The sequence below is a fragment of the Phyllostomus hastatus genome, unplaced genomic scaffold, assembly GCF_019186645.2.
Source record: "Phyllostomus hastatus isolate PE091 unplaced genomic scaffold, TTU_PhHast_1.1 phas_scaffold_28, whole genome shotgun sequence".
NCBI lineage: Eukaryota > Metazoa > Chordata > Mammalia > Chiroptera > Phyllostomidae > Phyllostomus > Phyllostomus hastatus.
In genome coordinates, this window is record NW_025334022.1 from 22464584 (window position 1) to 22478036 (window position 13453).

General features: G+C 39.2%; 1 protein-coding gene across 2 annotated transcripts in view; it reads left to right on the forward strand.

Moving 5' to 3' along the window:
* DOCK11 (dedicator of cytokinesis 11) overlaps positions 1–13453 on the forward strand; it is a 187886-nt gene that overhangs the window by 93845 nt on the left and 80588 nt on the right. For both annotated transcript variants that reach the window (XM_045817499.1, XM_045817501.1), the window contains exons 21-26: positions 1532–1653; positions 2162–2248; positions 6493–6582; positions 11489–11607; positions 13134–13203; positions 13284–13409. In XM_045817499.1, coding sequence (XP_045673455.1) covers positions 1532–1653; positions 2162–2248; positions 6493–6582; positions 11489–11607; positions 13134–13203; positions 13284–13409 — 614 coding nt within the window. The remainder of the gene's footprint in view (positions 1–1531; positions 1654–2161; positions 2249–6492; positions 6583–11488; positions 11608–13133; positions 13204–13283; positions 13410–13453) is intronic.

A 13453-nucleotide genomic window follows, 5' to 3' on the forward strand; every position in this document is an offset into this window, starting at 1 on the left:
TGTGAATAGCATAAAAACCATTGAATTGTATTTGGAATAGATGAATTGTATGGTATCTGAATTACATTGCAATAATAATTTCTATGAGAAAAAAATATTGCCGAAGAATAAAGTATATTTTGGTATTTTCCAGGCTAGAAACCTCTTGTCGTTTGTCTAATTTTCAATTTAATTACTTTGACAGAGTCCTTTTGAATGGTTTTTCTGTTCATGTTACTTTCCTGTGCCTCTCATGACAGAAGAGCTCTGGGTAAACCATTTCCGAAGTTGTACTAGTAAAGATACCCTTCAGACATATCTCAGGCTCTGAGAAAACCATTTCATCTACTTAGAGAAAGCAAAATGCTAGTCTTGTTTTAAGAATTAAAGCATTTGCCAAATTAAACACGTGAATGAAAACAGTCTAACCAGATTTGTGTTGACTTCTGTGTTCACAGTATAAACATACACACACGCATGCAGAGAATTTTAAAGAATCAGAAAGCAGTGGCTTTAAAAAGTGCTCTCCAGGCAGCACCCTGTCTCATATGCCAAAACTCCATCCAGAGCAATCTATTTACGGCTGAGTTATAAACACTTCAAGCTCCAAGTAATCTCTATAATGGAAATACTAACACTGATGGTCCTGGGTTTTTAAAGCTAGAACATGATGAGTTTGATACAAAGCCAGGACTCTTTTGGGTCTAACTATTAAGAAATGTAGAGACTAGGGGAAATCTGTCAGTGCATTCAAGTTGTAAACACTATGCCCCGACTGCATTCTCCTACTATACCTCCTCCTTCTGTAATCAGGGAAGCTGCCCAACCAAATACTGTGTTGTATAAATGAGGAATGCATCCTTGACTTGTAACCTGCATCTTTCATAGTCCCTTACTCTAGGGTTGATATAAGAAATTTTAAGCCCTGGCTGGCGTAGCTCAGTGGATTGAGTGCGGGCTGGGAACCAAAGTGTCCCAGGTTTGATTCCCAGCCAGGGTACATTCCTGGGTTGCAGGCCATGACCCCCAGCAACTGCACATTGATGTTTCTCTCTCTCTCTCTGTCTCCCTCCCTTCCCTCTCTAAAAAATAAATAAATAGATAGATAGATAGATAGATAGATAGATAGATAGATAGATAGATAGATAAAATCTTTTTAAAAAATAAATAAAAAGCTAGTCTTTAAAAAAAAAAGAAATTTTAGACCCTGACGATTGCTGTCTGAGACAGGCTGAGATATGGGACTGCATTTTTACTAAGGATAGATGAGAAAGATCTGAACCTTTAAAAAAATAAGTCTACCCCAAATGATTCCGAAAGTGTAAAGACAATGATATTGATGTACTTTTCATGTTTTAAAGGGTTTTCACACAATATCTCACTTTGATCTCTTCTCTATTAGATGGAAATACTGTGTTGTTGTTCCCATTTTTATAGCCAAGGAAACAAAGGAAACATCACCATCCTGTCTTGCTCCCCAGCAGTCAGACATCTTTGTAGAGCTAATAGCGTTTGCGATTTCAGTTCTCATGGTTGATCATTGTCTTGGCAGTTGGCTTTGCCTGGGTACCTTTGCTGAAGGATGGTAGAATCATCACATTTGAGCAGCAGCTGCCAGTTTCAGCCAATCTTCCCCCAGGCTACTTGAACCTGAACGATGCAGATTCAAGAAGGGTAGGAAAATCTCTGCATTTTGTTGAAGTAATAATGATGAAATGTTGAAAAAGTAGAATTCTGTTGGCGTAGTTGGTAGTTTAGTCTAGTTGATAGCAACTCAAAGTGTGGTCTGAGGACTGCTGCTGGTTCACAACAAAGATATGTATGGAAAGTGAGTGATTAGAAACATTTATAATAGGCTGAGAAAGTAACCTCATGTCTATTGATTCTAATAACAATCTTAAAAACTGGGGTTTGGATTTTGTGCATCATTTAAAAAAATTCATTTATTTTGTAATTCATCTCCATTATAATTTATAAAACTATCACATTGCAAAGGATTGGAAATTCCAAATGATCAAGGATCATTTATTCTAAAGATAGGTTATTTTCCCCAGTAATTCCCGTTCTGTGAAACTAACGCATTTGTTTCTGAAAAAAAATGTTGAAATTCATAAAGGTGTGATACATTGCTCATCTACCCATTGTCTTGTTATAGAAACTCATGTGTATTTTCTGTTCCCAGCAATCTAATGTGGATATTAAGTGGGTAGATGGTGCAAAGCCATTGTTGAAGATTAAAAGCCACTTAGAGTCTACCATTTACACTCAAGTAAGTTGCATTATCTGAATTTCATCAATTTTATTTTTTATTTCTTTTTTAAAATATATTTTATTGATACTTCTATTATAGTTTTCCCATTCCCCTTCCTTTATTTCCCTCTACCTTGCACTGCCCCGTCCATCCTTAGCTCATGTCCATGGATCATACATATAAGTTCTTCGGCTTCTCCATTTCCCTCACTGTTCTTAACCTCCCCCAGTCTATTTTGTACCTAGCATTTATACTTCTTATTCCCTGTGCCTTTTCCCCCATTCTCCCTCTTCCCCTCCCCGCTGATAACCCTCCATATGATCTCCATTTCTGTGATTCTGTTCCCGTTCTAGTTGTTTGCTTAGTTTGTTTTGGTTTTTGGTTTTTGGTTCAGTTGTTGATAGTTATGAGTTTGTTGCCATTTTACTGTTCATAGTTTGTGATCATCTTCATTTCCTTAGATAGGTCCCTTTAACATTTCATAGAATAAGGGCTTGGTGATGATGAACTCCTTGAACTTGACCTTATCTGGGAAACACTTTATCTGCCCTTCCATTCTAAATGAAAGCTTTGCTGGATAGAGTAATCTGGGATATAGGTCCTTGCCTTTCATGACTTGGAATACTCCTTTCCAGCCCCTTCTTGCCTGCAAGGTTTCTTTTGAGAAATCAGCTGACAGGCTGATGGGAACTCCTTGGTAAGTTACTGTCTCCTTATCTCTTGCTGCTTCTAGGATTCTCTCCTTCATTTTTACCTTGGGTAGTGTAATGATGATGTGCCTTGGTGTATGCTTCCTTAGATCCAACTTCTTTGGGATTCTCTGGGCTTCCTGGACTGTCTGGAAGTCTATTTCATTTGCCAGATTGAGGAAGTTCTCCTTCATTATGTTTTCAAATAGGTATTCGATTTCTTACTCTTCTTCTTCTCCTCCTGGCACCCCTATGATTTGGATGTTGGAAAGGTTAAAGTTGTCCCAGAGTTGCCTCTCCTCACATTTTTGAATTTTTATTTCATCCTTCTGTTTTGGTTGAATGTTTATTTCTTCCTTCTGGTCCATACCATAGATTTGAGTCCCAGTTTCCCTCCCATCACTGTTGGTTCCCTGTGCATTTTCCTTTATTTCACTTTTAATAGCCTTCACTTTTTCCTCTATTTTGTGACCATACTCAACCATTTCTGTTAGCATCCTGATCAACAGTGTTTGAACTTTACATCTGATAGGTTGGCTATCTCTTCATCACTTAGTTATATTTTTTTCTGGAGCTTTGATGTGTTCTTTCATTTGGGCCATTTTTTTTTGTCTTGGCACACCTGTTACGTAGTAAGGGGTGGAGCCTTACGTACTCACTAGAGTGGGACAACCCATGTCACTCTGTTGTGGCACTGTACTTTGGGGAGGGATCAGAGAGGGAAAAATGCAGCTTGCAGGGCTCTCAGCTGGCTTTCAATCACTTCCCCTGCTACCCACAAGCAAATTGGGCTCTCCTGGTGCTGATTCCAGTGTGTGTGGATTTGTGTACATTCTAGGACCCTGTGGGTCTCTCCAGTGAACTCTCCTGTTAGGCTGGGAGTTTCTCCCATCACCTCAACCCCCACAGTATTTTTTAAATTCAGAAGTGTTGAGGCTTTATTACCCCATGCTGGAATCCTGGGTTATATGGTCTGTCTTGTTTCCCAGTTGTTCTTCCTGGTTTATCTTCACTCAAATGTGGGGCTGCTCACTCAGCCAGCTGCCACCTCACCTGGTCTGAGAGCTACCACCTTACCCACCCCAGTCCTCCAGCCTCCTTGCTGCAAGTCATCTCTGCCTGTCTGCCTGTCTCCGCCTGCCTGCCTCCACCCCTCATACTGGTCTGGACGAATGCTTCTTCTTTAACTCCTTGGTTGTCAGGCTTCTATACAGTTTGATTTTCTGGAAGTTCAGGCTATTTTTTGTTTTTAAATTAGTTGTTATCCTTTTGGTTGTGCAAGGTGGCGAATTGTATCTACCTAAGCCTCCATCTTGGCCAGAAGTCCTTATTTTTTTTTTATTTATTTTTAAAGTAACCATCTCAAACATGAAAGTGGTATTTTATTTATTTATTTTTTATTCTCCCCTGAGGACATGCTTATTGATTGTATTTTATTTTTTATTTTTAAAGATTTTATTTATTTATTTTTTGGGGGGAGAGGAGAAGGGAAGGCGAAAGAGAGGGAGAGAAATATCAGTGTGTAGTTGCCTCTTAGGTGTCCCCCATTTGGGATCTGGCCTGCAACCCACGCACATGCCCTGACTGGGAATTGAACCAGCAATCCTTTGGTTTGTGGCCCGTGCTCAATCCACTGAGCTACACCAGCCAAGCTATTTTTTATTTTTAATATTTTATTTATTTAATTTTTTAGAGAGGGGAAGGGAGGGTGAAAGAGGGAAAGAAACATCAGTGTGTGGTTGCCTCTTGTGTGTCTGCTTCTGGGGACCTGGCCTGCAACCCAGGCATGTGCCCTGACTAGTATTCGAACAGGCTACCTTTTGATTCATGGGCTTGCTCTCAACCACTGAACCACACCTGAATTTTGTCAATTTTAATACTTGAGTATATTTCATAATTAAGATGAACTATATTTGCTTTGTATATCCTTAGAGAAATTGTGGGCTAAAAGACTTTCTCATTAGTAATAACATTCTATTTTTAAGATTTTATTTATTTATTTCTAGAGAGAAGGGAGGGGAGGGAGAAAGAGAGGGAAAGAAACATTGATGTGTGAGAGAAAGATTCACTGGTTGCCTCTTATATTCACCCCAACCAGGAACCAAACCTACAACCCAGGCATGTACCCTTATTGGGAATTGAACCAGTGACCTTTTGCTTTGTGGGATGATGCCCAACCCACTGAGCCACACCATTCAGGGTGCATCTTAATAATATTTGTGGCTCAAATTTTATCATTTTTCTCAAATTATAAAATCATTTTATTCCTATTAATGGATTCATGCCACATAAAACTCGAAAGAAATGTGAAGGCTATTACCATCACTTTTTAAGATTTTATTTTTTGAATAATTTTAGATTTAGAGAAAATTTGTGAGGATGGTACAGCTTTTCCATATACCCTGTACCTAGTTTCCCATATTATTAACATCTTGTATCAGTATGGCACATTTGTTACACATAAGGAACCAATATTGATATGTAATTATTAACTAATACCTGTTCTTCATTCAGATTTTTTTAGGTTTTACCTATTAAGGCTCTTTTTTGTTGTTGTTGTTCCAGGATTCTATCCAGGATAGTACATTCTATTTAGTTGTCCTATCGCCTTAGACTTCTCTTAGCTGTGATAGGTTCTCCAACTTGCCTTGTTTTTGATGACTTTATCAGTTTCCAGGAGTTACTGGTATCTTGTAGGTATTTTGTAGAAGCTCTTTTATTGGAATTTATCTAATGTTCTTCTCCTGGTTGTACTGGAGTTGAACACAGAAATTTGAAGTCAGTAGATCATAAGTGGCTAGCTACTCCAGTTGAGACTTGGTCCCAATATCCATGAAATCATAGTCAGATGTGTAGAAAGCCTCAGGCAGTTTGAAAAAATCATGGCTGGAGAAGATGAAGTCCATGCTCCTTGATGAGGCCTCCAAGGTCTTTTCCACTTCTCCCTGCTCATGCCATCATTTTATACATGAAGAAACAGGCTCAGTCAGGTCAGATGATTTACCCAATATCTCACAAGTAATAATTGGAGGAAGCAGGTCAAAATCCAAATTTCGTTCTTCTAATTTCTAATACAGTTTTTGCTGTCCACAAAATCAGTATATATAAATTCCAGAGAGGGCAGCTGGAGTTGCTCGCTGGCCAGTGAAGTGCCATGGTGAATTGGGCACTAAATGCCTGTGACTACTGTTCTGGTAACGCCCTACTGCTATCTTTGCTTCGCCTCTCATTTCAGACTTCTGTTTCTGCTCATTTCATTACAATAGAGAAGCAGCCCAACTTCAGAGACTATGCTACCAGTCAAAAAAATAATTAAATGAAGTTGACTAGTTGAGCATAAATGTGGCCTACCTGATGTGCTTGGGGACATGCTGAGTTTACCTGGTCTTGCTGATTTTTGTGATGGATGGTCAGGAGGCCCATGGGACATGGACACACATGTCGGTGGCTGCAGCTGCTGAGTCGGGGCATTAGAATACCCAGATAAATAAGTTGGCAAGAGGAGGGAGGACAGAGCCTGCATTCGAGTGTAATGAATCAAATTTCATATGGCTGTGTCCATCTGTTTTCCAGGATCTACATGTGCACAAATTCTTCCATCATTGCCAGCTGATTCAGTCAGGCTCAAAAGAAGTTCCAGGAGAGCTCATTAAATATTTAAAGGTAAATGAACAGCAGCTTTCTTCAAGACGTTTGCTTTTGATGTCTTTCTGCTGCCACATTTTGATGTGGGGGGAAATCAAACTAACTTTTAAAAATATTCTTGGCAGTGTATCTTCAGGAGAACTTTTTCTGTTATGTGCTTTTCCATCAAGTGGCTGTTTAGAAGTAGAGTTGCTACACTAGGAGGAAAATGTTATAGCCAGAATTTGATGGCATATTTTGGAAAATCTCATGACAATGTTTATTTCAGATCCAGAAATTGATTTTTCAGGTCTTTTCTCTTCCTGCTGACTGCCCAGGAAAGGTGGAGAATGCTATGGGGAAAAGGGCCAGATGAAACAGAATCATTTTGCTTGGAATAAAATGTAAAATGGTTCCTGTTTCTATGCATGAGAGACTAGCATCAACTAAAGAAACCTAGTTTCTGTGTGTTGCATAGGAGAAAGTGAAGAAATACCATAGTCGTCAAATGTATTGAGAACCCAAGACTTCATTTAACATGTTGAGACTGCAGTTTATGTCATAAGAACTAGCTGACAGTGACTTTCTTCTCTAGTTGCTCCTTTACTACGCCAGCCATAGATAGTCTGAGGCATTTTTCTTCTTAAATGAAGCCTCTACAGGATTTCTCTTTGGACCTATGTTATTGCTGAATGATATTCTCAGAAGACAAAATGTTCATTTTTTTTAGAGAGGTAGTATGACATAAAGTGACATGGAAGGGTTCTGGAGTCACACACTGAGTTTGTGTCTCAGATCTGTGACTTACTAGCTCAGTGATTGACCTTGGCCAAGTTACTTCACTTCTCCAAGCCTTTGTTTCTTCATCCATCACATGGATAACAGTAATGCCCAACTCATAGGGGTGGTTGGATGGCCAAAGTGAGATGGGGTATGTGCTGTACAGTAATCTTTCATTGCATACTTGCTTCTTCAGTGCTTCCTATGGGCTAGGCATGTTCTAACCATAGGGAATGTAAGTGAAGAAAACAATGTCCCTGTTGTCAAGGAGCTTGCTTTCTTGTGGAGGAAGATGGACAATAAATAAATGAATGCATATATGTGTCACATCTGCTAGTAATAATTGGTATAAAGAAAACCAAAACATAGTGAAAGGGAATAAAAGGTGGTAAGAGGTTCCTCTTTAAGATAAAGTGTTAGAGAAGATCTCTTTGGTACAGTGACATTTGATAGAGACCTAAAGGAAATGAGGTTACCAGCTATGTGGATTTCTGCGGGAAGAGCTGGGAACAGCGTGTGCAAAGTCCCTGAGTACCTTCCTTGGTGCATTCAAGGGGTAGCAGGAATTCCATTGTGGCTGGCCCACAGAGTGATAGGATATCACATTGAAAAGGTAGCTGGTGAGCTGGTTGGATAAGGCCTCATAAACCATGATGAGGAGTTTGAATTGTACCCTGAATGAGATGGGAAGTCTTACAGGGCTTTGAACAGAGGATTGACATCCTGTGACTTTGCTGTTTAAAGTATCATTCTGCCAGTTGTATAGAAATAGACTATCAGAAAGGTAGAAGCAGGGAGATTTTCGACAAATGGTGGCTGTTATTCTTAATTATCATTAAGAAGTGTAGTCATCTAACTTTCAAATCCTTTGCTCAGGTAATATTTAGAACTCCTGCTCTATGTTAGAATGAATGCTTAGTCTGTTACGATCTTTGATTTTTTTTTATCTCCAGTGGGGAAGCTTTATAAAGGTTTTAACATAATGGAATGGAACAGGACATCATTTTCATATACTGATATGCTTAAAACTGAAAAAGAAAGTACTTATATTTGTAAGGGTATGAAATTTTTGACATTTGTGACCTATGCTCTCCCTCTAGTGGCAATGAGTGGAAGGCCATGTGAATACAGAAATATCCCACTGTCTCCATGGAATGTTAGTGCTGAAGGAGATTTTAGAGGATTTTTTTTTTACAGATGAGGAAACTAAAGCCCTAATAGAGGTGATTTGCTGTGTTCATTCAGCTGGTTAGTAGTGGAGCTGAGCCTGTGACACATGTCTCTTGTCTCCTAGTTTGGGGTTCTTCCTACCAAACCTTGCTATCTGTTGTCCCTGTAAATGACATTATTTCATCAATTCAATTAACAACTACTTGTTGAGTTCTTATTATGGATTTCCTATTTCCCTAGATGCTATGGGGCTTGTGAAGAAGAATAGCTTAGGGTTGTCCATAGGGATCTTACTCCCTAATTGGAGAGACAGCACCTACATAAGTTGAATAACAATATATGTCAGCAGTACAAATGATAGTCCAGAGCAATATGTGATTAAATATCAAACACAAGATACAGGGTATAAGTACAAAGGGTTCAGGGAACTGAGGGACTGTGGAGACTAGAGGCTCCCATTTTTATCTTACCGCTTGGCTCCCGATTCTATTCATTTATTTAGCCATTCACCAAATATTGAGCACCACTATGGGCCAGATAGTGTACTGGGTGCTGGGACTATAATGGGGATCGGTTCTGACAATACACCTGTAGTAGTTGGGGTAGAGAGGTTATAACTGACTAAGTAATGTTAGATAGGGGTGAGTGCTATGAAGAAAAATAGAACAGATTAATGGGATCTCACATGGCCAGGAGTCCACTGTCAGGGAAGGCCTTCTGAGGGGATGACATGTTAAGTTGAAAAGAGACTGATGAGAGGAAGACAGACATAGGTGATAACACTGTGTAAAAGGATAACAGAATATTGCAGCAGATGTAACTCCCTTGTGAAAGCACATTTGAAGGACAGGGGGTAAAAGGCGGTGTAGCTAGAGCACCAAGAGCAGCAAGGGGAGAGGATGGAATGATATGAATTTACAAAGATAGGCAGGGTCCTGTAGGCATGGGAAGCCCTTGACAGATTTTTGTCCATGGTGTTTTTTTTTCCACGAGGGGAAAATGGCATCGAATGTGCCTTTCATAAAGAACACTCTGGCTGCTGGCTTGAGAATAAATGAGAGAGGAGCAACACGGGCGCAGAAGATCAATTCTGCATGCAATGCCCATCTCTCTTTTCTCTTGCACATTATCCTGCTTACCCCTTAAACTTCGTCCTTTCAGATGTTCCCTGCCAACTTGCAGACTTAGTTGCTTCTTCCTTTGTGCATTTTGTATATACCACTGTTGCACTGTTTATCATTAATATTGCAGTGATTTAGTTCATTGTCTTTCTCCCCCCATAGACTGGGAATGGCTTCATGGTAGTAACCATGTTTTTCAGGTGTGCTTGGCAATTTGGAAGCTCATTTAGTGTGTTTTTGTTGAATGAGTGAACAAATGGCTTCACTGAAGTGTGAGGGTTTGAACTTAACTTGGGAGGGTGGCCAGAATTTGGCTAAAAACTGTGAACAAATGCGCAAAAGTAGGAATGCATGATACATGTATTCAAGGAGCAGTGAAGACACCAGGTTGGTCTTGTGAAGAGTGATGATGAATATTAAGGCTAAAAATGTAGGTTGGGTCTTAAGTAGCTTGAACTTAATATCATAGGTCAGAGTTTTTCAACCTTGATACTATTGACACTTTAGGCAGGATAATTCTTTGTTGTAATGGGCTGCCCTGTGCAGTGCAGGGAGTTTAGCAGCATCCCTGGCCTCTAACCACTAGATGTCAGTAGCAGCCCCCAGTTGTGACAACCCAAAATGTCTCCAAACATTGCCAGATGTCCTATGGTGGTGGGGTGCAAAGTGGCCACCGATAGAGACCCATGCCCTTGCTAATGGAAAGGTATCAAAAAACTCTTTAAAGGAGGTGATCTGAAGTAATCAGTATTTGAAGAAGATTAATTTGGAAATGAGAGTTAGGTGTATTGAGATTAAAGAGAAAATGTGTAGAGACCTGCTAGAAAGTTATTAGACTATTTTGGTTATAGGTTAGAAGGTCATAAAAAGGAAATGATGGTAGCAAAGGTAGAAGAAAGGGATTGGAAAGAAGAAAAAACTTGAAAGATAGACCATGAGTTCCTTGATCTCAACATCTTGCCATATGCATCTGAAGAGAAGTTGCACAAAGACCTAAGAGGTCACAGTTAAGGTGACTCAGACATAGATGATAGTGTCCTGAAAAGGTATGGTGAGAGTTAGGATGGGAATATGGAGAAAAAGTCAGGGAGACTGAAAGAAAAATGCTATATTGAGTTCCTCAGGCACAGAGGCTTGGCTCATCTGTCTCAGTATCTCCCATAGTACTGAACATGGAATAGCTGTAGTAGGAGGTGCTCAGCTGGTCATTTAAACGAGTGAGCGAATGAATGAATGTGGAGAGAAGGGAAGGAAGAAGAAATTTGACCAATTTTGCTGCATGTATCATTTCTGGGTATATATGAACACATTTCTTTTTTATGTTAATACGCCTATCACTACAGACGGAGTGCTGGCACTTTGAAGAAGTGTATTATGAGGGTGTTAGAATGCAGAACTTTCTCAGTTTTGTACATGGTACTAATGTAAAGCCAATTATATATGGAAATATACTTTATTGACTGCCACTTAACTTCTCACCAGGTTAACTGATGGCCCACATTCTCTTGTAAAATACACTGAATGCTGGGGGCTGGTAGGCATCTGCAGCACCTCCAAACACATCCATCCTCCCTCCTCAGTTGAGTGTTGGTTTACCCCAAGTCTGTTGTCTTTATTCCCAAACCTGTTTATTTCCGTTATACTTGTTATCTTCAGTAAAGCATTTAATATTAGGTGTACAAACAAGATGTGAGTGCCAAAATAGAGATGTGGATAAAATAATGAACAAAAGTCCCCTATTCCATGAAGCTCACATTTAAATGAGCTTATGTTCTAGTGAATATATTTCTCATCACTTAATTTTTCGTTGTTTCACATTTGCAAGTTATATCATATTTGTGTTTGTTCTTGTAACTAATAATGACTTATTTTAGTGTTTGCATGCCATGGAGATCCAAGTCATGATACAGTTTCTACCTGTAATTCTTATGCAACTCTTCCGAGTTCTCACAAATATGACCCATGAAGATGACGTTGCTATCAACTGCACCATGTGAGTTTCAGTGTTGTAATACCAAGATGCCAATTTTGTTTCCTTTTGTGTTCATTGTAAATATAAATTGGTTATTCCAAATGAGAACCTGAACATCAGAAATTTTATATCAGTTTTCTTTAGTTTCATTCAAACTGGGGGACTTGTATCCCAATGGATAGATGTACCATAAGCCATAGGATAAATTTAACATGCTTTCCTTGACCAGAGGTTCTAACACTTTGCTGCATGTTAGAATCACCTGGGAAGCTTTTAAAAAGTCCTCTGCCAGATCACACTTCATACCAATTAACACAAAATCTCTGGTAGTAGAATTCAGCTTTAGTATTTTCAAGTTTCCCAGGTGATTCCATACTGCATCAGAGTTGAGAAACATTGACCTTGACCAGTGTTGTCCAGCAGAACTTTCTCCAGTCATGGAAATGTACTGCTACACTTGTGCTATCCAGTATGGTAGCCATTAGCCACATTTAGCTATGAGCACTTGAAATGTGGCTAGTGTTACTGACAAACTGAATTTTCCATTGTATTCTACTTAAATTTATATAGCCACTTGTGGCTAGTGACTCTCATATATTGGACAGAGTTGCCCTAAGCCATCAGTTTTTTTCAAAGTATAAGGAGTGTTGTTTTTATTATGAAACAAATATGGATATATTATAGAACAGAACACAAAATGCATCTGAATTTTGTAATTAAAACAGGAGGCTTAAAAAAATCATCGTGAGCTTAGTGCTGGTGTTTCTGGCCTTGCTGCTTCTGCTATTGCCACTGTCAGGACTCAAGCTACACACACCTGTATACTGTTTGCACTTTTGTACTTGCTGTTGGGAATAGTCTGGTTGGACATTTAAGAAGCATTACTCTAGTTCAGGGGTTCTCCAAATGTGGCGCCCAGACCAGCAGTGTCCGTATCACCTGGGACCTCATTTAAAATGCTAATCATTGAACTTCACTCCAGACCTAGAAAATCAGAAACTGAGACAAGGGCAGAGCGGCCTGCCCTCCAGGTGATTCTGGTGCATGCTAAAGTTTGAGAACCACACTGCTAATCTCTTAACTTTAACACTTTCTGACTTTTATATGTACTTCCAATTTTAGTTCATGTCATTGTGTATGTCCTGTCTCTCCCTTCCCCCCATTTGTTGACATGCTCATGTTTTATTTTTGTATTTCCTTTCTTCTCACTAGAAGGCATTTCAATGTTTATTCAATGTCTTTTACTGCATAGTAGTTATGACTCAAATGTATACAGAGATTTCTAAAGGAGATGAACCTTCTGGGTTGCCAAAATATAATATCCTTCTTTTGTACCAGGAATTAAATTTTCCAAGGTCCTGAGCATAATAGATACAGGAATTTTTGTCAGACCCAAGCTACCATGACATCTTATGCAATCATCTCAGCTTTAATTATTCAGGCAGTCATAGGTATTTCTAGGGTTAGATACAGTGGTCTTATCTAACAATCAAAAGTATGCTAACTAATTGTAGCCAGACATGCTGACTTTGTGAATGTTGTTTCAGGGTTCTTTTACATATCGTATCAAAGTGTCATGAAGAAGGCTTGGATAATTATTTAAGATCCTTCATAAAGGTTTGTGGAGTAAGCTTGATTTCTGAACAGTTCATTTTGTGTGAGAATTTTGTCTTACAGTTCATTTTCTTTATTTGTAGTATAACTTCCGGCCTGAAAAACCAAGTACTCCTCAGGCCCACCTAATACATGAAACTCTGGCTACTACAATGATAACAATATTGAAACAGTCTGCAGACTTTCTAGCAATAAACAAACTGCTAAAGGTAAGGAAATAGAACACGACAGAGGAAAAAAGCAGCCAGAGATG